The sequence below is a fragment of the Lycium ferocissimum genome, chromosome 11 (assembly GCF_029784015.1).
Source record: "Lycium ferocissimum isolate CSIRO_LF1 chromosome 11, AGI_CSIRO_Lferr_CH_V1, whole genome shotgun sequence".
In the NCBI taxonomy this organism is placed as follows: domain Eukaryota; kingdom Viridiplantae; phylum Streptophyta; class Magnoliopsida; order Solanales; family Solanaceae; genus Lycium; species Lycium ferocissimum.
In genome coordinates this window covers 40,041,559-40,068,261 of record NC_081352.1, presented here as the reverse complement: position 1 = coordinate 40,068,261, position 26,703 = coordinate 40,041,559, and the positions used below count along the sequence as shown (strand labels likewise).

The 26,703-nt window shown below is 38.0% G+C and overlaps 3 protein-coding genes and 1 pseudogene across 3 annotated transcripts; 2 read left to right on the top strand and 2 right to left on the bottom strand.

Moving 5' to 3' along the window:
* The first annotated feature begins 243 nt into the window (after positions 1-243).
* LOC132036849 (G-type lectin S-receptor-like serine/threonine-protein kinase SD2-5) lies at positions 244-8,234 on the top strand (annotated as a pseudogene).
* Positions 8,235-9,582: 1,348 nt separating this feature from the next.
* Positions 9,583-10,430, top strand: LOC132035930 (uncharacterized). Its single transcript, XM_059426107.1, has one exon. The coding sequence runs from the start codon at positions 9,750-9,752 to the stop codon at positions 10,329-10,331; it is 582 nt and encodes a 193-aa protein (XP_059282090.1). The 5' UTR covers positions 9,583-9,749; the 3' UTR covers positions 10,332-10,430.
* Positions 10,431-11,739: 1,309 nt separating this feature from the next.
* Positions 11,740-14,486, bottom strand: LOC132035805 (G-type lectin S-receptor-like serine/threonine-protein kinase SD2-5). The gene has a single exon (XM_059425939.1). It carries the CDS (start codon positions 14,377-14,379, stop codon positions 11,887-11,889), a length of 2,493 nt encoding a protein of 830 aa, XP_059281922.1. The 5' UTR covers positions 14,380-14,486; the 3' UTR covers positions 11,740-11,886.
* An 8,832-nt stretch (positions 14,487-23,318) lies between these two features.
* Positions 23,319-25,036, bottom strand: LOC132035806 (EP1-like glycoprotein 2). The gene has a single exon (XM_059425940.1). The coding sequence runs from the start codon at positions 24,953-24,955 to the stop codon at positions 23,579-23,581; it is 1,377 nt and encodes a 458-aa protein (XP_059281923.1). The 5' UTR covers positions 24,956-25,036; the 3' UTR covers positions 23,319-23,578.
* Between the last annotated feature and the right edge of the window lie 1,667 nt (positions 25,037-26,703).

Below are 26,703 nucleotides of genomic sequence, written 5' to 3'. Positions count from 1 at the left end.
TGACCCTTTTCCGTTTTACTTATTTGGGCACTTAAATAAAAGGATAAATTGCAAAATTCTAAGAAAAAAGATAAATGTGAATTCTGGTTTTTAGGCTGCCACATCAGCGGGCATTTGTCCCTGCTTTATATAGATATATAGATATAGATTTTATGCTAATAAAGAAGCTGCCTGGAAGTTGTAAGAATAAAGAAGAGAAAGAGGAGTCTGTAGTCTCCAGGTCCTTTAAAATAATAGGAAAAAGGAAGACCCTTGTCTGTGTTCCCACTTTGCTTTAAAATAATGGAAAGGAAACAAGTGATTTTGTGTAGCCTTCACTGCAAATAATTATATCATATTCAGGTTCACATGTAAAAGGGAATCTCCAGGGTATGTTTGCTTTCTATTTGTGGCAAATATAAAATGAGTGTTGAAAGTAGATAAACGTTTGGAAAACATTAAAATACACGTGGAATAAAAAAAATTATGAGTTCGCTGTCTTGTATTGACCAAAAGAGACACGTTCCCCGAAAAAAAAAAAAAAAGGCTCACATCAGTCTATTAGAACACAGATGGAGTAGCTAGCAAATTTAGTCATTTCAAAACATTTTCTGATCTTTAACATCGTTTACAAAGCAATGTTTGCAAAACATAGATTGTATTTTCCTATCCTACTCTTCGTTTATCTCCAATTTTTGTCATCCAGGTTTGCTTCATTAGAGATTTCGTGGTACCTAAATGCCAGTCTTTTGAATTCTACTGCTGAACTTTCCACTTCCTGGACCAACACGCCGTTTTCATTTACTGATTCCACATTCGGCTTATCTCACTTTACACCAATCCTTCTGAGTGGAAATGACGGAATTAAGTACCACTTCTGTGGCTTCTACTGTAATGAGCAAAGCGCCGAATGCCTTCTCGGTATCTTCTTTGCGTTCCATAAGAGTGAGAGCGGAGACGCAAAGTTGATGAATCCCCAGGTAGTTTGGTCTGCTAACAGAGACCATCCAGTGAAAGCCAATGCAACCTTGCGACTAGGCCAAAATGGTAACTTGGTCTTGGAAGACTCTGATGGCACTGTTGTTTGGTCTGCTAATACACCTGGCAAATCTGTTTCTGGCTTAAACTTGACAGAAATGGGGAATCTCGTGCTCTTTGATAGATCCAATTGCACAATTTGGCAATCTTTCGATCATCCTACAGATTCTTTGCTCCCCAGCCAGAGTTTGGTTTCTGGGAGGAAGCTCATAGCAAGCGTTTCAGCAACCAATCGTAGTCAAGGTTTGATTGCTTTAAGTATTCTCAATGGAACCTGGGCCACTTACATCGATTCTGATCCACCTCAGTATTACTATACTCCAACTTATATGGATAGTCCTTATTACAGTTTTGATGGTCAAACACTTAGTGCTCTGCAAGACCCTCCTACATCACCAGCTCAATTCATGAGCTTGGGCCTGATGGACATTTACGGGTATACCAATTGGACAAGAATGTACTTCATTGGAAAGAGATATCTGATCTTTTGATTCCATATGAAGGGGGAACTCTTTGTACCCGATGGTGTGTGGAAGATATGGTATTTGTACAAGTAACGGGCAATGTAGTTGTCCACCAGAGGAAAAATTCTTCAGGCCTTTTAATGACAGGAAGAAAGATCTTGGATGTTCACAATTGACATCCATTTACTGCAACTCTTCGCAGTATCATAGTTTCGTAGAGCTCAGGAATACCACATATTTTGCATTTGAGTTCAATCATGAACTAATTTCGAGCATATTATGGTTTGAGGGGGAAAAGTTGGAAGATTGCAAAAGGGCCTGTCTGAGAAACTGTTCCTGCAAAGCTGTTGTTTTCAGATATGACTTGGAGGGGGCTAGAAATGGGAGCTGTTTACTACTGAGTGAGGTCTTTTCTCTCGTAGGCAATGAGGACGGAATGGACAACAGAGTATTTCTTAAGGTGCAGAATTCCTCAAAAGCAAAGAATCAGTCTCCAACCATTTCTAGAGGAAAAAAATCAAGACATCACATAGTGATAATAGGATCTACTCTTGCAGTTTTCTTTGGGATAATTTTAAGTATCGCTGCTTGCTTTGTTCTTTTCAAAAAGAGGACATACGAGTCCAGCAAGGCTGGGGATTTTCTGGATCTTGAACCAATCTTACAGGGACTGCTAACTCGGTTCTCTTACAATGAGTTAAAAATAATAACAGAAGATTTCAGCAGAAAGCTCGGGGAAGGAGGATTTGGCTCTGTATATGAAGGAACACTGAGTAATGGAACCAAAATAGGCACGTGAAGCATCTGGATGGTCTAGGTCAAGTGAAGGAATCATTCTTAACAGAAGTAAAGATAGTCGGTGGCATTCACCACGCCAATTTGGTAAAACTCATCGGATTTTGTGCCGAAAAGAGCCACAGGCTTCTGATCTATGAGCACATGGTAAATGGATCATTGGATAGGTGGATTTCTCATAAAAATAAACAAATTGGGCTTACATGGCATACAAGGCAAAGGATACTATCAGATATTGCAAAAGGTTTAGCTTATCTTCATGATGAATGCAGCCAGAAGATAATTCATTTGGACATCAAACCACAAAACATCCTTCCAGACCAAAATTTCAATGCTAAGATATCTGATTTTGGGTTGTCGAAGCTAATTGAGAAAGACAAAAGCAAAGTTCTGACTGGAATGAGAGGAACACCAGGGTATCTAGCCCTTGAATGGTTGAGCTCGGTAATCACTGAGAAAGTTGATGTGTATGCTTTTGGAATTGTGCTCTTGGAAATTCTCTGTGGGAGAAAGAATTTGGATTTATCCCAGGCTGATGAAGATGATGTCCATTTGCTAAGTGTTTTTGAAAGAAAAGCAGAACAACAACAGCTCATGGATATGGTTGACAAAAACAATGAGGATATGCAGCTCCACAAAGAAGCAGTGACAGAAATGCTGAGCATTGCTGCGTGGTGTCTACAGGGAGATTTCACCAAGAGGCCTTCCATGACATTGGTGGTTAAAACTGTAAGAGAATGTTTTCCTTGAATAATCTGTTCCCATGAATGGGTTGATATACATGATTTACAACATAATTGTAGGCTACAAATTAGGAACTAATTTCACTAAATAATACTAACATATGCTATCCTAAAATAGAAGATTACAAAATATTACAAAATATATTTTACTAATTACATATTCTAACACACCCCCGCGATCGAAGCGGGAGGTTTACGAACGGTTAGAGCGTCGCGAAAATCATCAAATAGTACGCGCGGAAGACCTTTGGTGAAAATGTCGGCAATCGATAACGGGACGGAACGTGTAGGACACGAACTTCGCCACGTCTAACCTTTTCGCGAACAAAGTGAATGTCCATTTCGATATGCTTGGTACGTTGATGTTGTGCAGGTTCCCGGACAAGTAAATGGCACTTACATTATCACAATAGACCAACGTTGCTTTACGAATAGGACAATGGAGTTCAAGCAACGGATTACGAATCAACAAGACTCGGGAGACAACATTAGCAACCCCTGCGTGATGCCTTCGGCACTTGACTTAGATAGAGTAGGTTGGCGCTTGGAAGACCAAGAAATCAAGTTATCCCCAAGATAGACACAATAACCCGACGTGGAGCGTCGAGTGTGCGACATCCTCCCCAATCAGCATACGTATATGATAGGAGTGACTGTAGAGGGGATTTGTATAAATGTGTGCCAAAGTCAATCGTACCTCGAATGTAACGCAAAATGCGTTTTAATGCTTCCGTATCTTTGGACTTTGGGGTCATGCATAAACAAGCAAACTTGTTGGACGGCGTATGATATGTCGAGCCGAGTGAATGTCAAGTATTGCAAAGCACCTGCCAGACGACGATACTTCGTAGGATCCTCATACGGGGCGCTTGAAGAAGCGGCGAGTTTTCCACTTTGAGTCAGCCGGGTGGGGCGGGGGCTTACAACGACATGCACATCTTTCTGTCGAGAATATCCTACTGCGTAAGAACTGCGAGACATAAAGAGGCTATTGTTGTCCACAGGCTGCAATCCCCAAAAAATAGCTCAACGGACCCAAGTCTTTCATTGCAAATTCCGTAGCTAATTTGGACATGATGCGAGTACGAGAGAGTACGAAGATGCGATTAGAATAATATCATCCACATATAACAAAATATAAGCAATATCTTTCCCGCGACAAAAGATGAAGAGAGAGTTGTCGGATGTACTATGGGAGAAACCAATGGTTGCCACATATTCGACAAAACGGCGATACCAAGCCCGTGGTGCAACGAAACCATAAAGAGATTTACGCAAGAGACAAGCATGATCGGGACGAAATTTGGATCCGGAACCCCAAAGGTTGATACATATAGACGATCTCATTCAAATTGCAATGCAAGAAAGCATTCTTTACATCAAGGCGGTGAATGGGCCAAGAGCGAGATAAAGCAATAGTAAGAACCACACGGATAGTTGCGAGAACGACCACGGATGAACGTCTCGTCACAATCAACACCCTCCGTTGAGACACTGCCATCACCTACAAGACGGGCTTTATGCCTCTCAAAAGAACCATCGATTTCTTTTTATGCCGAAAAATCCATAAAGACCGAATAATATTAGCATTTGGAGGACGAGGGACCAACTCCCAAGTCTTACTATCAATAAGAGCATTATATTCATCTTGCATAGCATTCTTCCAATTCGGATCATTAAGGGCACCAACGGGATTCCGAGGAATGGGGGAGATGGAATTGGTGGTGACAAAGGCTTGATTATGGTACTTTGAGTTCGGCTTAAAAATCCCATGTTGACTACGTGTAGTCATGCGATGCATGGGTGGGTGGGCTAGCGAGGGGGGGGGGCTGCTAGTGGTGGGGCGGTGTGGGAGAGGAAGGGGTGGCGGCGGGGGAAGCTGGTGGGTGGGGGCGGTGGAGGCGGACTGGCGGGCGGTCGGCGATGAAGGAGAAGAGGTAGGGGAGATCGGGTGGTGGGTTGCACGAGAGGGAGGGCTGTATTGGGGAAGCGGCGGCCTGGTCATGCAGACAAGTGGATTCTCGATGGGAATTATCATCATCCAAAAAATCATATGAGGTAGGAGATAGAGTATGCATTTGTGAAAAAGGAAAGGAATTTTCATCAAACCACACATGCGTAGAGCTATGATTATTTTTTCGGCTCGATAAGTCATAGCATTTGTACCCCCGATGGTTGGAAGGGTATCTAGGAAGACACATAGAGTGGACCTAGATTGTAGCTTATGAATTTGTGTGGAGGAAAGAGAGGAAAGCATAGACAACCAAAAACTCGAAGATGAGAGTAGGATGGATTCTTTTGATAAAGAATGTGAGTGGGTGTCTTATATGCTAAGAGTTTAGAAGGAGAATATTGTGTGTAGGTACGTGGCCATGGCCAAAGCGTGATGCCAATATGAGGGGGCATAGATGCATGGGCGAGGTGTACGAACAACATTATTGATCGATTTTATTTTCCGTTCCGCCTTACCATTTTGGGGGGAAGTGTGGGGACAAGAAAAGCGGAAACACATCCCGTTTTGTTCACAAAATTTATGAAAAGGACCATTATCAAATTCACGCCGTTGTCACATTGAAAAGTTTTGATTTCTTTTTCAAAGGCGAGTGCGAATGAAATTCGAAACGACAAGAAAACATCATAAACACAGGACTTTGTTTTGATTGGAAAAGTCCAAAGAAAATTTGTGTAATTGTCAAGAAATAAAACATAATATCGTATTTGGATGAGCTAAGAACGGTGCGGTCCATACATCAACGTGTGAACAATATCAAAGGGCATAGTAGTAGTTGAAAGAGAGTCATAAAAAGGCAATTTAATTAATTTCCCCGGAGAGGGCAAGAATGACAAACATTGTTTCGAGCCTTATTACATTCAATCAAATTACTACTACGTAAAGAACTAAGAATAACATCCCTGGATGACCTAAACGGGAGTGCCGTATATGAGGAGAGATGACACTAAAAGCGAGATGGTGCGAAGGACGAGATGGCTCGAAAATTTGGGAAGAATGGATAAAGATCACCCGAACTCTCACATCTCATGGTTTGCTCCCCGTCGTAAATCCTTCACATTAAAACCAAAGGGATCAAATTCAACGAAACCATATTATCTATAGTAAATTTACGAACGAAATAAGGTTTTTGATGAGTTTAGGTGCATGTAAGACATTTTTCGAGTTTTAAAGAGGGATTTACTTGAAGGAAGCTTGACCATAACCACGAATTGGAATCATGCTACCATTACCACAACAATGCCATTATTTTTGCTCGATTGATAATAAGACGAGAGAGTACCTTGGGAGTTGGTCATATGAGATGTGGCTCCGGTGTCCGTACACTGATTTCTGTCATCGGGCGGATTCAACGACATTGTGTGCATAGCTTGATCAATATCGTGGGCGCGTACCCGCCATGTGATGACGCGGGCGGCGGCCAGTAGAACGGCCCCCGTGGAGGACGAGGACCAAGAACTCCCTGCTGCGAGGGAGGCGGGCCCGCGATTCTTTGCCGGCCGCGGGGCGCTTGCCATCCCGCCGTAGGATAGGGACAAGGTGGGGTGGCCCACGGCGTGGCCCCCAAGCTGCCCGCGGTGGATAATACCACGACCGGGCGGCGAGCCTTCTTCTTCTTCTTGCGGACGTTTGTCGGTGGTGCGAGCGCCTTGTTGCTTTGTCCGTTGCGCTGCCACGCGGTTGTTGCGGTTGCACCGGCTAACGACCGCGGTTGTTTTCTTGCCACGATTACGCAAAGTTCCACGATTGTTGGCGTTATTTTCGAATTATTGGGCTGTCCGTTACGAAATCTTTGAGGGTAACATTGTGGGAAACAAGAGCGACGATTGAGCGGCGTCGTGAATGGCGTCCTCGGCATGGCTATCTTGCTCAAGCTCGAAGCATCGGCCAGGACAACGTCAAAAGACGGGAGAAGGAGTACGGTCTTTGCACCGTTGTGCGAAAAGTCTTATATTCCTCCGACAACCCTCGCAGAAGGCGAAGCACGAGTCGTTCGTCGGAAACTTTGTGACCGACGTTGGCAAGGTTGTACTTGCGAGAACTTTCGACTGGTGCGGTATGCTTTCACATTCGGAAAATCCACCAATTTGGTGTTGGTGAACTTCGCGTCAAGAGCGAGAGCCTACTAGCCGATTTATTGTCTGAAAAAGATGAACAAGGCGGTCCCGAGCCTCGGCGGCGGTGTCCTACGGATGAATGATCGTGTTAAGAAGATCATTGGATATGGTGCCATATATCCATTGCTTAGAACAATGTCATCCGGCCGTTCCCATAGGGCCTTAGCGACAAGTTTCTCGGGCTGCAGATGGCCGGTGGTGGCACGGTGGGAGAGGCGGGGAGGTAGGATATGGTCGATCACCAAGTTGGCACGACAATGGATCTTGAAGAGGGTAGCCCGATTATTATATTGGCTTCCTTCGTAGTCAAGCACAATAGGAATGCATGATTTGATATTGGTGACGGTAGTCGCGGGATGCAACTTGGAGGTGTCGGCCATGGAGAAGAGGAGGAAAACGAAGAGAGAGGTGGGGGGGGGGGGGGGGTCGGCGGCCAAGGGGGTCGGCGGGCGAGGGGGTAGGGTTTTAGGATGCTAGGGTTTTTAGGAGAACCTAGTCGATACCATGTAAGAGAATGTTTTCCTTGAATAATCTACATTCCCATGAATGGGTTGATATACATGATTTACAACATAATTGTAGGCTACAAATTAGGAACTAATTTCACTAAATAATACTAACATATGCTATCCTAAAATAGAAGATTACAAAATATTACAAAATATATTTTACTAATTACATATTCTAACAAAAACACTGGAAGGTTTGGTGTCTGTTGAAACCAACTTGGACTTCAAAGTTCAAATTCACATACCTAACTGCGGTTGGGGCAAGAAACCAACAGAGGGAAGCCACTATCAGTTCAATATTGCCTTCAATTTTATCCGGACCAAGATGAACAATAAGATTAAGAGGTTGTGTTTTTTCTTTTCCCTATTCTATTTCTCTCTTTGTAAAGAATGGAGGAATGGTTATATCTACCTTTATATTTCCATGTTTTATCACCAGATCCATCTTTCTCTTGTACATACTATTTCCCAAAAATTCTTCCCTTAGCTTTGGGTTTGTTAGCAACTAAATTTGGCTATCAGGTAAATTTGTAGATGGTATAATGTAAAAGGAAAACTAAAGTAGCTAAACGATTAACTTTTCCATGGCAGCTGGCGGATACAGTTTTCTTTTCCAATTTCCATGTTTGTGTATCAGTACATCTTCATATGCAGCACGTTATTTGTATTTCTAAGAGTAAGGGGTCTCTACTTATTCTATTTACAACAGCAAAAACTGAAGTAAAACATCTTAGTTGGCATATCGTTAGAGATTCAAATGTCTTCACGTGTGATCGGACCAAAGAAGAACACCCTGAGACAATCAGACAACGTTAAGCAAAATGAAAAGCTAAAACAGACTGACATATTGATGAATCAGAGCTCAGAAAAAAGGAATCAGATTTAATTAATCAAAACAGAGGAGGCAATCCATTCAGCTGTTCAGAATTAAATGGCTCATAAGACTCAATAAGGTAATTAGACTAACCAAAACAACATTTCTCTAGTAGATAATGGTGACCAATGCATCATTTTCCTTTTGCTATATATGAAGAGCTTAGATACGTTACGGTGAATCAGTTTAGGATTGTTTATATAAGTGATATATACTTATCTTGCAGTTCATTTTCAATATGGATGTTGCATTGCCCCAAATATAAAAGTTCATCATGCATGTTTCGGACAATATCATGTGTTATTTCGATCTTGTGTGCTCGAATCGATTCGTGGTGCTGGCAGAATTTAAAGAGGTCAATACATTTGAGAAGCCACTTTACTTGGTTTTCTCACAATGGTCAGCTTCACATTACACTTTTAAAGGGATATCAATGTCGATAACAAGAGTTCTGACCATGATAGAGCAATTGAAACAGACAAAAAGAAAGTATTAGGTGAGATATATTTCATTACATGTGTGTACTCATAAAATAAATATCACATATATCTCATCAAATTTTAATTATTTATCTCTGTAGGTTCAGATGACATCCAATCGTATTGATCTCGACAAACAAATCATCATATGAGATACAACGATCCATAGAAGCTTCTACTTTATTATTTCATATATAATTATTTACTCAAAATTTTATTTTTCTGATACTAATATTATACTACTCTCTCTCTCTTTTAATTTATTTGTCTTACTTTTCTTTTTAATCTGTTTAAAAAAGAATGATTGTTTCTTTAATTTCAACTTTCAACGTGACATGTTTAAGACCACAAGATTAAAAAACATTTTTATATTTTATAAATCTTTAATTAACAACCACAAAATTTAAAAAAAAAAAATATTATTTTTTTTTTTAAAAAACTGATGCAAAAAGTCAAAATCACACAACACGACGGAGGGAGTATATACACGTGCAAAGCATGCTGAGAAATTAGTTGAAACAAAAAAGCAAAGAGGAAGAAAAAAAAAAAAAAAAAACACGTAAAATTTGCAAGAATAACCATATTGCAGAGAATCACACGTTTCTCTCTCGAGCCGCTTGAAAATTCCAAAGAATCCCCCATATATATTGTCCTCTTCCCCAAAAAATCAAACTCCCCTATTCAAAACTTCAACCCAAAATTGATTTTTCCTATTTTTATCCAAATCGAAGGAATCATCTATGGAACTATCTGTGATCTCCGATACGTTAACAACAGTTGTTACAAGCCATGGCCTAGGGTTTTCAAATTATCTTCTAAATCGCAATTTCAACGTTCTCTCATCGGAGCATCAGCAATCTCCTCCTTCAGCCGCCGCCGCCGCCACCGGAGTTCGTCAAATCTCGGCCGCCCTAGCGCCGCCGCCTGTAAAATACAATAAAGTCAAATCCGTGCCACGTAGGTTGACACGTAAGACGAGGCGTACTAAACGGAAGTTGTTAAGCGATGAGGGAGATGATGAAAACGGAGTTTTCTTTGACGGTGGTGATTATGATGGTCCGTTTGGTGGTGGTGGTAGTAGCTGGAGTGGTAGTGGTGGTGGTGGTAAGGGATGGAATTATGGTGGATTTGGAGGGGCAAATTGGGAAGAATCTTCTTCGTTTTCGGATCCGGCTTTTGATTTCGTATACGAGTTGATGTGTTGGGCGGCTTTATCGAATTGCTTGCATTTTGCTTTTAAAAAAATGGTGAGAATTGTGGCTGATGGATTCAGTGATCCAACTAGAGGGAAGGTTCCAGTGAGACTCACATCTGTCTATTGAATCTGTAAGCTCAATTTATTACTGAGTTAATTCTGTTGGAAACTGTGGATATGATTGACAATTTACAAATGTAAATAGTAGTAGTGTGTATATATATGATGAATTTTTTTTTTAAGCAATTATATATATATATATAAAAATTGTCGTCTTTTGACTTTAGTTACTTGTTATTGATGTTCGCATTAGCTAAATAATTGCAACATACTGGGAATACTTTCAGAATCTTAGAGAGAAGGTCCTGTGACTATTCATTGTTGTTTATACTTAGTGAATGCTGTTGGAATTAAATTCCAATGTCATTGGCAAGTCAATGTAAATAGTAGTAGCGTATATATCTATGATGAATTCTGCTTATGATATAGCTTATTGTACAAGCAATCTGCGACAATAAGCAATCCTGCTCTTTATTTCCGCTTTGCGCTTAAAGTAAATTCAAGTAAATTCCCATCTCATTTTCAGATACAACTTCTCTGTAGAGAAGGTTGCCATCATTTGTAAATCCTTTCTGACAGTTCCTTTTAAGTATTTATTTGCATTCAAGATCTTGCTCACCGTCCATGAAGCCTATTTGTACTAAGCTCCCCAAATGGTTCCTCTTTTTGATATAATATGTATGGATCCAGACCACCCATAATTTGTCTTTTTTTTTTTTGTCCCAATTATGTACTTCATGTTTCTTCTTAATATGCGTTAAATATCATTGTATTCCCTTTTTGCTTAAAGCCCCAACGGACCTTTAGATCTTTTTTGCGCTTTTCGCTTTTGATAACACTGCATTAGCTAAATAATTGCAACATACTGGGAATACTTTCAGAATCATAGACACACTGTTCTTATTGATGTTTTATAAATCTAGTTACATATTACTACCCTGCTATACTCGAATGTTTTTAGCTTATACCTATTATAAGAGAAGGAAAAAAGAGGGTTCTTTTAGCTTTAAAACTGATCTTATTATCTCATTTATTTTGTTTCCCTAGATGCTATGATATTATAATCTCATCCGAAGTATAACGAAAAGGGTGTTTACGTACATTTATGGGTTAACTATGATTTAGTAATATGTATATTCACTTTAACTTTTAACTGTCACGGTTAAATTGCTTGGTTTTGGAGTAAACACCAGTTGCATGTAAGTATTTATCGTAGACAAGATGCAATTTCAAAAATGTTGCTTTTAATCCCTTAGAAGTATTGGGTTTGGAATGTTCTATCAGTTAGATAAGCCCTCCTTGTTCCTGTTTAATCCTCAGATATTTCTCTTCAGATGACAAACTAATTACTGAACAATGCTTTCACTCTCAATATATCTTTGTACCTACATTGATTGATGAGGTTTAAAAAAAAAAAAAGAGGAGCTTTATACATACTTTAGTGCTAACAAGCTTATCAAATCCACATTGATGAGTTGATTAGTTCTCAAAGGACAATTTTTTCATGAATAAATTGAACAAAACTAACTTCGTGAACATTGGAGAAGAAATTTACACAGCAGCAAGCAAGCTGCAATTACATAAAAACTAGAAATTAACAAAATTTACATGGAACTTTGTCCTCACCTTGGGCCTGATAGGACCGAAGGCAGTAAAGGAGTTGAATCTGCAAAAGTGATATTTGGTATACCGTTCACAGGTTGTGGCCTAAAGCTGTAGTCTAGATCCTTTTCAACATCCAAAACACCCTCCATGGCCTTGACCACTGTTGACATTGATGGCCTCTTTGTGTAATCACTTTGTAAACACCAGGCAGCAATCTGCATCGTCTTTATTACTTCTTCTTTGTAAAACTGCATATCTTTGCTGTGCTTATCAATAAGATCCACCAACTGCCCTTCCTCTGCCTTTTTCCTCAATAAGTGCAACATTACCTGTTGGTCTTCAGACTCAGATGCCTCAAAATGTCTTCTTCCACTCAAAATTTCCAAGACCACGATGCCAAAGCTGTAGACATCTACCTTTTCTGTTATAGCTCCACTAAGCCATTCAGGAGCCAAATAACCAGGAGTGCCTCTCATCGTAGTCACAATTTGGCTCTGATCCCGATCAATTAGCTTTGAAAGCCCAAAGTCGGCAAGTTTAGCGTTGTGCTTCTCATCCAATAGTATGTTTGGGGGCTTAATATCCAAATGTAGAATCTTTTGCCTGCATTCTTCATGAAGATAGGCTAATCCTTTGGCTATATCTTGAATAATCTTCCTCCTGCAATTCCAATCAAGAGTTTGCTCTTGTTTCCCATGGTAGATCCATTTCTCTAGTGATCCATTGCTCATGAACTCGTATACTAGAAGCCTGTGAGATTTCTCCGCGCAGAAGCCAATTAATTGCACCAAGTTTACATGATGTATGCTGCCAATGGTTTCAACCTCAGCTAAGAATGATTTTTTAACTTGCCCTATCCCATCAAGGCATTTCACTGCAATCATTGTGCCATCCGCTAAGCACCCTTCATAAACTGACCCAAATCCTCCTTGACCAAGCTTCTTGGTGAAGTTCTCTGTTGCAGCCTTTAGATCATCGTAAGAAAATCTAGTGGGCATTCCTGGCACATGATCTAGATAATTCTCCTCGTCTTCATTGATCTTCCTCTTCTTCCAGAATAGGAAAACTGCAATTCCAATTATGATGCCTAAGACGGCAAGTCCTATCACAGAGCCCAATATAGCGGCATTAATGGAAAATTTCACCTTCGATGCATCAGGTGCATCAGCAGCTCTTTCAGGTTCAACCTGTACTTTTATAAAAGCATGGGAATCATACCTTGTCCTGTCCTTGTCATTATTCGCTAGTGAAAAGATCTCGGATGGTAGGTAGCAGTCCCCCGTGGAAGAGTTTAAAGCACTACGAAATAAAGCAGCTTTACAGGAACAGTTCCTCAAACATGCATCTTTACAGGTATTCATATCGGTGTTTCCAATATCTCTAGTAAATGTGAAATAGTCCACATTTTGAAGTTCCAAAAATCTGTGTTTATTTGAAGCATTACAAGTCAGCCTTGTGACCTCAGAGCAACCTAGATTACCCTGACTATCATCTATCTGTCTGAAATAGGTAGTTGAATTAGAGCTTGATTTGGGACAACTACACTGCCCCCTTGAGCAAATGCCATATCTTCCACAGACCATGGGATAATAACACTCGCCGTTAAAACCTGTCAGGATATCATCCACCTCGTTCCATGGACTTTGCCACTCGTACACTTTCAAGTGTCCATCAGACTCCAGTTTCATATATTGAGCAGAGAATGCTGGAGGTATAGTAACCAGTGTCTCATTGGAATCACTAGAATTTGAGAATAATGCTAAGCTTCCATTCAAATACATAACATAATTGGAGCCTCCACTAGCATTCAACCCATCAGTAGATCTTTCAAAGTATGTTTGGGACTCAACAAAAGCTACCAAACCATCAACTGTAGCAGATAAAGAGAACAAACCTCCCTCAGTCCAGTTTGTTGTTGACACACTGGCTGTCAGCTTCATCCCTGATACTAACTTCTGCCCCGGAACCAAAGAATCAGTTGGGTGATCAAAAGATTGCCAAACAGTTGCATTCTTGGAATCAAACAGAACAAGATTCCCCTCATCTGTCAAGTTTAAGCCAGCAACAGATTTCCCAGCAGTGTTTGTTGACCAAGCCAAAGTACCGTCAGCATCTCTAAGCATCAAATCTCCATCTGCTGTAAACTGCAAAGTAGAATTGATCTTAACTGGATTGTTCCTGTTAGCAGACCAAACAACTTGTGGGAACCCAATCGCGGGTTGAGTAATTTGGGAAATACTGTTGGTTTGGACAATGAAGATGGCCAAGAGGTAACTCTCACAATTGCCATTACAGTAGAAACCACAAGCATATTTTGGACCAAAAGTTCCTCTGAGTACTATGGCCCTTACTGTTGAGTTATCAGTGAACTCCACTGAATGGTTTGCAGAAACACTGTTGACCCAAGTTGTAGAAAGATCTGCAGTTGGGTAATCAAAAGGTTGGCTGGATATCAAATGAAAAGAACAGCAAAGAATGAAGAAGAAAGGAAAAATCTTGCATAAAGCCATAAAGAACAATGGAGGATAAAGAAAACTTTCACAGAAGGCAAAGTGCGTTTAGTTCATCATGAGATGAAAACACATTGAAGTTTAATGTAAGATCTTTGGTTGTTTACAAGAGTAAGATTAGGTGACCCATGAATGATTTTTCTAATGTTTAATGCAAAACTATAATATGGTCCAAAATGCAACACACCTACTTTTTACAACTTGGAGAAGAAGATGACTAAAGGAACGCGTTGACTTATCCATGTCCTCCGAATTTGCCTCCTTCTCCCTTTGATTCTATTCAATTTTTCTTTATTAATTATGGAAGTTTCCTCCTTTTTTTTTCTTTTTTTTTTTTCTCTTTTGACCCAAAAAGAGTTTTAAGGAAGGGGCAACAACAAATTTGGTCCCTCAATTATTGGTAAATTCTTATTTTAGTCCTTGTAATACATGATTCGACACATTTAACCTTCAATTAATTAAAATGTGTGATTTTGGTCCATTTCTGTAAGAAATATGTTGTATTTGGATTATTTGTAAAAGTTTAGTACTCTAAATAGTACAAGTTTAAGATAACACTAAACAATCAAATGGTGAAATGGTTCTATAATTCTGAAAATTTGTGAATTTAGAAGCGAAAAGGATCAATATTGCATATTTCAAGTAATTTAGGACTAAAATCGGAGTTTATCAATAACTGATGGACCAAGTATGATTAACCTTTTAAATTAAAAGAAAAGAAGAGCTCCTTGATGGGTTTCTAAATTGACTTGTAACTTGGGGCATTTAATTATTAGTCACTCTTTAGTTTTTTATTTTAGTATAGGTGACTCAAGTTTTAATTATTAGGTAGAGGTGATAATTTTCTATTAGTGATTAAGGGGTTTTGAAGTAGCCCAAAAGTTTCTATTTTGACACTTTAACCCTCAACTTTATTTTTAACACTTTGCACTCAAGTTTTATTTTTAACACTTTGACCCACCCTCGCCTGACCCGCCCCGACCCCATGCCCCCACCACCCCCCCTCGCCCCCGCCCCCACCCCACCCCACCAATTTTTTTAGTGATAAACAAATGAAATCAACAATATTTAGTAATCAATATATAATACTTAATCAATTTGATAGTATTTTGAGTCAGGAAAGATGATCTACTAAGTCAGTATGCACTAAAACGAGTGATTATTAGAGTGAATTGATGTGAACTACTTGATTCACCCATATCTAGTGTTAAACAAATGAAATCAACGATATATATATATATATATATATATATATATATATATATATATATATACACTAACATCCTTAATGGATTAGATAGTAATTTCATGGATTAGATGGGCATTCTAAGTGTATTCTTAGAACCTTTTGCCAACGGATATCCACCCTTATTCACCCATTACAAAGGATACTATAGTTGTTCCATACTACGGTTGTTCACCATACTACATCTCAAAGATACTACACTTGTTGCAAATGGGCACCCATATTTAGTGATCAATAAACCACCATATTTAGTGATAAATAATGGAAATCAACCATATTTAGTGATAAATAATGGAGATCAACCATATTTATTGATCAATATATATACTTAAGCAATTTGATGGTGTTTTGGGTCGGGATAGATGATCAACTAAGTCCTACGCACTAAACGGATCATGGGAGTGAATTGATGGGAACTACTTGATTCACCCATATTTAGTGATAAACAATGGAAATCAACCATATTTATTGATCAATATATATATACTTAAGCAATTTGATGGTGTTTTGGGTTAGATGATCAACTAAGTCCATACGCACTAAATGGAGTGATCATGGGAGTGAATTGATGGGAACTTCTTGATTCACCCATATTTAGTGATAAACAATGGAAATCCAACCATATTTATTGATCAATATATATACTTAAGCAATTTGATGGTGTTTTGGGTCGGGATAGATAATCAACTAAGTCCAATACGCATTAAACGGAGTGATCATGGGAGTGAATTGATATGAACTACTTGATTCACCCATATTTAGTGATAAACAATGGAAATCAACCATATTTATTGATCAATATATATACTTAAGTAATTTGATAGTGTTTTGGGTCGATAGATGATCAACTAAGTCCAATACGCACTAAATGGAGTGATCATTGGAGTGAATTGGCGTGAACTACTTGATTCACCCATATTTAGTGATAAACAATGAAATCAACTATATTTAGTGATCAATATATATATATCTACTAAAATCATTAGTAATTTGTTGCAACTTCTTCCCACAAATTGTATGATCTGTTGCAGTTGCATTAGTAACTTGTTTAAACAGATTAGTTACTTGTTGGAACGATTAGTAACTTGTTGAAACAGATTAGTAATTTGTTTGCACTTCTTCCCAATCGTATTATCTCAAAAGATTAATAACTTGTTTAAACAGTTAGTTACTTGTTGGAGCGGATTAGTAACTTGTTGAAGTTAGTAATTTGTTGCAACTTCTTCAACAATTGTATGATCTGTCAATCATTTAGGCAATTTGTCTAAAGAGATTAGTAACTTATTTAAACAGCATTAGCAATATCGTGAATATGTTGCAATAATGGAGGAGTTGTTGCAACATATAAGATACCTTTTCGGTAAGTTGTTGCAACATATGAGATACCTAATGCAACATATGAGTAAATTGTTGCAACATATGATAGATCCAACATATGAGTAAGTTGTTGCAATAATTCAAACAAGGTGATTAATCTATTGCAACAATTAGTCAACTTGCTTAAACAACTGATCCATCTGTTGAAACAGATTAGTAACTTGTTGCAACTTCTTCAACAAGTGTATGATCTGTTGCAACAATTAACTCATCTACGATATATTTTTTAGTTTTTACAATAATTTTAAGCAATTTTTAAATTTTTTTCCAACAAAGTGAGTAATTTGTTGTAATAACTAAGCAACTAAGCAACCAAGCAATTCTACTATATGCATCTATTGCAACAATTAGTAAGCAAAATAAATAAGTTCATAAACATAATTGTTCAACAAGCCTTGGCTCCAAATACCACAACTAATCAAAATAAATAAGTTCATAAACATCATTCACAAATAACATAAAGGACAAAATATTTATAATTATTTATGAAAAACTACTATTATACATATAAATAATTATAAAATTTATGTATATAATTTATTGGTTTGGTTCGGTTATTTATTCCGTTATTTTTTAATAGAACCATAACCAAACTAAAATATTATCGGTTTTTAAAATTTAAAACCAAACCAAACCAAATGTATTTGGTTTAGTTAAATTTTCGGTTTGGTTTTGGTTTTAAAAAACGCGGAACAACCCTCAACAACTAAAAATCTATATTTTCTACAACAAAAAAATAATCGAAGCTATGTCCAATTTGTAGTTGTTGCAACGGATTGTCTACTTGTTGCAACAAGTGTAGAGCTTGTTGCAAAACTACAAATGCAATATCTTCTACAAACGAACCAAAAATGGTGATTTGTAGTTATTGCAGTTGTCTACTTGTTGCAACAAGTGTACGTAGTTGCAACAACTACAAATCGCTGGATATCTTCTACAAGGAGGCTATATCCAACAATGGTAGTTGTTAGGTGTTACAACAAGTGTAGAACTTGTTGCAACAACTAAAAATCTGTTAGATATTTTCTACAAACGAGAACCAAATAACTAAGCTATGTCCATTTTTGTAGTCGTTGCAAAAACTTATTGCCACAAGTGTAGAACTTGTTGCAACAACTACAAATCATGGATATCTTCTATAATGACAACCAGATAAATACCGTGACAAGAACAAAAAAACCATATGTTGGATATCTTTTCCTAAACCCTGAAACATACCAGAACAACAACAGAAAAACCATCTATTTCACTACAAACACACAACAACAACAACCTGGATTTTATCCAAACTTTTCCTAAACCCAAAACAAAAAAATTCAAAACTTCCTTCCAAGATTTTTTTTGGAGGGGGGGGGGGATTTTTTTTTTTAAAAATAAAATTAATTTTTTTCGGATGGGTGGGGGAAGTAAGAAACCAAAAAAAAAAAAAATTCAAAACTTCTTTTCAAGAAAAATCATTTATTTTTAGGGAGGGGATGGGGGAGGGTGGTGCAAAAAAATTTTTTTTTTTTGAAAAACTTCCTTTTTTGCAAGGGTGGGGGGTGCAAAAAAGCAAAAAGAAAAACTTTTCAATTATTTTTTTTGGGCGGGGGGGGGGGGGGGGGGTGGAGGAGAAAGGGGGTGAAAATATAAATAAAAAAAATCAAAAAACAAAATTTAAAAATTTGGTGGGGGAGGAGTGGGGGCTGGTAAAAAAAAAAATTAAATTTGTTTTTTTAATTTTTTTTTGAGGGGGGGGGGGGGGGGGGGGGGAGGTGGGGGGGAGTGAAAAAAAGCAAATAAAAATTAAAACTTAAAAAAAAAAAAATTTTTGGGGGGAAGGGGGGGCGGGAGAGGAGGGGGGAAAAAGCAAATAAAAAAAAAATTGGGGGGGGGGGGGGGGGGGGAGGGGTGGGAGGAGGAGGACTAGTGAAAAAGCAAATAAAAAATATCAAAACTTTTTTTTAAAAAAAAAAATTGGGGGGTGGGGTGTGGGGTGGGAGGAGGGGGAGGGCGGTGACAAAGCAAATAAAAATTATCAAAACTTTTTAAAAAAAAAATGGGGGGGGGGGGGGGGGGGGGGCGGGAGGAGAAAGGGAGTGAAAATATAAATAAAAAAATCAAAAAACAAAATTTAAAAATTTGGTGGGGGAGGAACGTAAAAAAAAAAAAATTAAATTTGTTTTTTTAATTTTTTTTTTTAGGGGGGGGGGGGGGGGGGTGAAAAAACAAATAAAGAAAATCAAAATTAAAAAAAAAAAAATTGGGGGGGGGGGGGGGGGGTGAAGGCGGGGAGGAGGGAGGGGGGGGGTGAAAAAGCAAATAAAAAAATTAAAACTTTAAAAAAAAAAAAAAAAAAATTTGGGGGGGGAAGGGGGGAGGGGGGTCATTTAAAAGCAAATAAAAAAAAAAATTGGGGGGGGGGGGGAGGGGTGGGGGAGGAGGAGGGGACTAGTGAAAAAGCAAATAAAAAATATCAAAACTTTTTTTTTTAAAAAAAAAAATTGGGGGGTGGGGTGTGGGGTGGGAGGAGGAGGGGGGGGTAAAAAGCAAATAAAAATTATCAAAACTTTTTTAAAAAAAAAAATTGGGGTGGGGGGTGGGTTGTGGGGCTGGGGGGAGGGGGGGAGGATGAGAAGGGGGGCTAATGGGTTTTTTGAATTAAGTTGGGATCTTTTTTTGTATTTTATAAAAGATTAAGAAGTTTTAAAAAATACACTTTGAACCTCAATTATCTTAATCCCATATTTAAATGGGTTTTGAGATGAAATGGTCCCCACAAGTCACCTATACTAATTTCATAACTAAAAAGTCACCTTTAGTTAATTCTTCCTTGTAACTTCATGTCCACTGGGAGTTTATTGAATAAAATTATATAATGTGAAGCCCAAGCCAATTTGCAGGTGTGAATGAAGCAGCTTTGTCAATGCTACTATTCGGATATGGAAATAGTATTTGACGAGAAGTTCAATTTGGGATCACAAATGTTCCCACTTAAGATTTTCAAAATAAGTCCATTTTTTTGCGCGGATCGCCCTTCTTTTGGGGTGGTCTTTAAATTTTGCCCCTCATATTTGTGCTCTTTAAATTTTGCCCACCATATTCTCTTTTTTAATTTTTGCCCTTCGCGTAAACCCCGAAGCCTTCGCGAAATCGTGAGGTTCCGGGTCGAAGCCCCGTTCAAGCATAAATTAAAAAAAAAATCGCAAAGCAAGGTTTGGATCGCGTGTATGCCGGGTCCGGCATACCTTGTTAAGGAATAACCAAAGTTATGCGGACCAAAGATACCATGCCTTATGGGCGGACTTGGCATAAGTATCTTGGTCGCGCATAACTTTGGTTATTCCTCAATAAGCTGTATCTTTGGCCCGTCCCAGATACTTTGGAAGCATGTCTTATGGGACACACTTTTAGTTAAGGCATAACTAAAAGTTTACCTTGAAAAGTAAAAATATATATATATATGCCTCAAGGCAAAGTCTGTCCCCATCGGCAGACTTTTGGTTAAACATAAATAAAATTCTGCCGGTGGGGGCATAGCGAAATTTAAATTCTGTCTTGCGAATTTTTTTAAAAAATTTTGACTGAGTGAGGGTTCGAACCTGGAACCCATGAGTTTTAACCGAAGGATAAAATTTAAATATTACAAATATGAGGGGCAAAATTTAAAAACCACCCCAAAAGAAGGGCAATTCTGCGAATTGCCCAAATAAGTCTAGTTCATTTTAGGTTTAGTTAATAAAATAATCACCTTGACTAAATCAACTCGTAACAAGATTGTCAAATTTGTCCTATAGGATAACGCACATCATTAAACGTTTCTGCATATTACTCATGAAAGGGAAAAAACGAACCGTTCCTTTTTAATTTTTTTTTAATTTTAACTATGTTAAACGTCTGAAAAGTGATATGAACAATAACGGGTTAAAAGAGTAGAATAACACATGGTCATTAGACCTATTTATCCGCTTAAATAATATTATTTCGGGTTAATACATAAAGATCTTCCTTCAATTGGATCGATTTATAACTTGTACATTTAAATTCGAAACTATATTAGTGTTTGTATTACCCTTCCAATTTAACTGCCATATGGGGAATCCGAAAGCCAATATCAAGATCAAAAGTTTGCTTGTATTAAAGAGAGCAAGAAAGCGAACGTGGTGTCGAGCGGGAGGAGACACCAATACACATAATTGTTTGCTTGTTGGAAAGTTCAACCACTATATCCCTACTATATATGCCATAAAAAGAAAAAACTCAAATAACAGAACATGACATAAATAAGCTAGAAATGCAAAACGTGAATACAGCAAATGAAGCAACTTTATGTTTACATGGAAAAGGATCCAGACTTAAACAAATAGCAAGTTGGTCCAGTGGGCGGCACTCTCAGCTTCAGGGTGTGCACGTTGCACGCTGGGCTTGGCTTCAAGGGCAGTGGTTGTGGGGCATCTGTTTGTGGGCGCTGGCACTGGCTGCTTACGGGTGATGTTGGCATTGCCTGTTGCTAAGTGTGAGCTACTATTGAGGCGACATAAGTACAGGCGCACTTGTCATAGGTGCCTGGAGAGTTGTCAGGGTTGTATGGGGCGAGCTGGAAAGCAACTCATGGCAGTATATACAATGACTTTTTTTTATTTTTTTAATTATACTCCCTCTGTTTTAATTTATGTAAATTCATTTGACTGGGCACGACATTTAAGAAAGAGTGAAGACTTTTGAAACTTATGGTTCAAAATAAGTCTTGAATATTTGTGTGGCTGTAAACCACTTCATAAAGTGAATTTATTTTCAAATTAGGAAAGAGGTCATTCATTTTGACACGGACTAAAAAAGAAATAGGTTCACATAAATTGAAACAGAGGGAGTATGTCTTTTCTTTTTTCCGTTTTTTTCCCTTTTTTAATCATTATTTATTCTTCATTTTGTTTAGAATGCCGAGTCCGACAAAAATAGTAATATAAGTATTCTTTTTTTATGACAAAAATACAATAGAACTGCGAACAATCTTATTACAGATCTGGCCGGTAAGAAAAAAATTAAGCTACACGGGGAAAATGAGCTTCCAGCCAAGCTTTTCACATATATTTCTGGAATAAAATGGATTCAGAAAGTGTGAAAGTTTATGCAGATAAAAATTAATATGAGAATAAATTACGCTAAACACTCTTATGATATTACTCAACTTCAGTAAATAATCTTATCAGCACAGAAACCTCAACGCAAAAAAGTACTTGTATGGCAGATGAAATTTGCAGGCTGATGGATCTTTTAGCTTTAATATCTTCATAGAGCTTAAAATATTAGGCTCTAGTGAAAAGAATATAGGCATAATACATAAACAGACCTCAAACTTGGCCTCACCTGACAAGCAAGCCCTCCAATTTTGAGTGTGCACAAGTAGGCACCTCAACTTGTCTCCACTTTGTCAGTTGAATACTCCAACTTACAAAATGATCATTTAGACACTTTCAAAATTTATGTACCGCATTAACATTTGTGTTACGTGTTCAACTTCATACAAGTTGAGGTGCCTACCCTTGTACACCCAAAGTTAGAGGACATACTTGCCAGCTGAGGCCAAGTTTGAGAGTCTGTTTATGTATTAAACTTATAAAGTTTTTATTACTTCAAGGAAAAGAAATACTAATAAACTTCAGCCGAGTTATCTTGACTTTGCATCTTTGTTGCATTTCAATTTGAATCTCAGTGACTGAAATTACCAACTTGTGAGTTAGTACTATAGCCAGGGCTTCACTAGAATTAGCTAAAGGCAAGGCCTTCATCATGTTGATGCACTTGATGGGTATGTTCAGTTCAGAGGCGGGGCTAGAATTTGAAGTTTATGAGTTCTAAAGTTCACTATATATGCATATTCTGTGAACTTCTCAACACATATACAAGTTTGGACCAAAACTAATGGATTCTGCCGGACCTGTACTTTCCATGCTAAGTCCGCCTTAAGTATATTGTTAGGCAATTGAAAGAATATGTCGGGAAGAAGCTAGTACCTGCCACCAAGGAAGGGCTGAAGCTTGAAGAGACAAAGAAGAGATACATAAAAAAGAAGAAATCATTTGAGCAATATGAAATGCACACTTTTTTCATAGATGTAAAGGTCGCGTACTCGTGTATGTTTTGTATGGACATGAATGGGGATCCGAGCAACTTTGTCCATCAATTAACTTTTGTTTGAAGGAAATAAAAGTTTTAACAATCTTTGACAGTGTTAATGTTTGTGTAAGATTTTCATAGCACCAACGCTGCCAAAGTGATTCTACCATGGAGTACGAACGAAAGCAACAATGTAACAAACACTTAACTCGCCAAACAATTTAAAAAGATAGATTGTCTTTATTTATAGGCTGCCAAATCGAAATTACTAATAATGATAGCAAGAGGGAAATGAGACACTGAGAAATGAAAAAGGGATACAGAGAACTCTTAAGCGCAAGAACCTAACTAATTTGGCTTACCAAACCAATTATTTATTTACTTCCACCTTCCCACAATTCATGCCTCACATGCTTTTATTCTGTCCCGCGCATAATTTGCTAATTTGCCGTCCATGTCCTCCCACGGGCTAAGTTTTGTTCATAAACGCCATTTTTTTTTTCCTCCAACCTGTACTTTCATAAACGCGACGGATTCATATCTGGTCTTGTCCTTCTCATTATTCATTAGTGAAAAGATCTCGGTCGGTAGGTAGCATTCCCCCCTGGCGGTGGCCCTGGAAGAATTTAAACCACTACGAAAGAACGCAGCTTTACAGGAACAATTCTTCAAACATGCATTTTTACAGGTATTCACATCCGTGTCACTAATATCAGCCTCAAACGCGAAATAGTCCACATCTTCAACTTCCAAAAGTCTGTGTTTTTTCTTATCATTGCAAGTCAGTCTTGTAACCTCAGAGCAACCAAGATCAGGCCGCCTAACATTTATCGGTCTGAAATAGGTAGTTGAATTAGAGCTTGTGGGACAACTACACTGTCCCATTGTGCAAATCCCGTATTTTCCACAGACCGTGGGGTAATTGCACTCTCCGTGAAAGCCTGTCAGGAGATCATCCACCTCTTTCCATCGACTTTGCCACTCATACACTTTCAAGTGTCCGTTCGACTCAAGTTTCATATATTGAGCAGAGGATGCTGGAGTAATAGAAACCAGAATCCACTCAGTTTTATCACTAGAATTTGTGAAGAAAGTTAAGCTTCCATTCAAATACATAGCATAATTGGGGCCTCCACTAGGATTCAATCCACCAACATTTCTTGAAAAGTATGTTTGAGGAGGATTCGTCTCTACGAAAGCAACCAAACCATCATTGGTAGCAGAGAAGGAGAAAAAACCTCCATCAGTCCAGTTTGTTCTTGAAATACTTGCGGTTAGCTTCATTCCAGACACTAACTTCTGCCCTGGAACTAAAGCATCGGTTGGGTGATCGAAAGATTGCCAAACAGTTGCATTCTTGGAATCTAACAGTACGAGATTTCCCTCATCGGTCAAGCTTAAGCCAGCAACAGATTTTCCAGCAGTGTTTGTTGACCATGCCAAAGTACCATCAGCATCTCTGAGCACTAAGTCTCCATCTGCTGTAAGTTGCAACGTAGAATTGATCTTAACCGGCTTGTTCCTGTTAGCAGACCAAACAACTTGTGGGAATCCAATCGAGGGAGAAGTAATAAAGGAAGCACTGTTGGTTTGCACAATGAAGATAGCAAAGAGGTAACTCTCACAATTGCCATTACAGTAGAAACCACAAGCATATTTTGGACCAAAAGTTCCTCTGAGTAGTATGGCCCTTATTTTTGAGCCATCAGTGAAATCAATTGAATGGGGTGCAGAAATACTGTTGATCCAAGTTGTAGAAAGATTTGCAGTTGGGTAATCAAATTGTCGTTGGCCGGATATCAGATAAAAAGAACAACAAAGAATTAAGGCAAAAGGAAAAATCTTGGATAAAGCCATGAAGAACACTGGGTGATGATGATTTAAAATTTTAACAGAAGGCAAAGTGCCTTATATGGATGCATTTTCTAATGCAAAATGCAAAATCTATATATAGTGTGATCAAGAAAGCAAGAAGCACCTAGTTTTGCCAACTTGGAGAATTTTAAATTGACGTGTAAAAGTCAAGCCAGCTGGAAGTGTGTTGAACCAAATAATTTATTATGAAATTTAATTTGCAAGTGAGAAAGAAGTAGACTTTGTCAATGCTATAACGTCATGTGCAAAGAATAAATGGCAAAATGATGATCTTTGACCTATAATCTTCAAAATGAGCCCATTTCAGATTTTGTGTTTGGTATAATAAAATATTCACCGCTACGAGATCAACTTGTTTCTTGTACAAAGATTGTCATGCTAGATTGTCATGCTTATCCTACTAAAATAACATTATTTTCCTTGGATAAAAAATTAACAGGTCAAAGAATCCTATAATGTATGTGGTAATTGACCCTTTTGTGAATTCTATGTTCTACTTGGGATGTAGAACTCTTTCTTCACATCTTCCTCTCTATTGTATTTTTACAGTAGATCGCTCAACCTGATTTCACTTAAGAGAGGAACATAGGTTTTACAAATTGTGTATTTTATACATGACGATTGGTACCTTTCTTCAAATATAACTAGATTAAACACATTCTGCCAATAATGTTTGAATAACACAGGCAATAGGTGTCATTCAGGGGCGCACTAGGCGGCGCAACCAACCACTCCCGCTAAAAAATTTCACTACATATAGGGGCGGCAAAATGATTAAAATTTACGGTCATCCGTCAGACCCAACCCATTTAAAATGGGTTGGGTATCCGCTCATTTCAAAACTGGGTCAAATGTCGATCAATCCATATTATCCATCATAAATTATGGATAATCCATGGGTATCCATCTTGTTATTTTTCATCAGTTTTTGCTTTCTGAGAGTCTTCTATTTTCAACTTTTTTTTATTTTTGTACTTTTTAAAAAAAAAATCTGAGAGTGTAAGCTTATTTTGGCTATTAGCTTGTGTTCTCACCTGACTATTCCTGAAGCCATGAATAACCCATTTTCCGGGTTAAATATGGGCGTATCAGATATCTTATCTATTTATTGTTTAACCCGTTTTCAATCCGCCCATATCCGACCCAACCCGGCCGTTTTCCACTCCCACTATATATATAAAGTCCAAATTATTTTTTATCATCATCATATATCATATTTCATATATATATATATATATATATATATATATATATATATAAAAGTGGAAAGCTCCTACCTTCAAAGTTGGATTACGATTTTGCCCCTACACTAAATCAACATCTTATTAAATTTCTAATTATCATAGTAAATCTGATTAAATAGTTATTTACGTAAAGGCAGATTAGAAGTTTAGTAGCGGCAATTTAATTCTTTAGTAATGGCATTGTAAATTCCATTAATTATTACTAATTATTGCAAACGTTATTCACAGGCCACAACCTCTTACATTCTTGAGTTATGTGGCATTGTATACAGCATACATATCTGAAGAAGCAAAGAATTTGAAAAGTTATATTAATTGGTTCTCTAATATAGACCACATTCATATGTACAGAGGTAAAGAATTTTAAAAGCTACATTGAATGGTTCACTAATTATATAGACCACATTCAGATACAGAAATAAAGCATGTATTTGAATAGTCATTTCCCAAGGCTATATAATGCAGCGAAAATTAAGAATAAGCCAT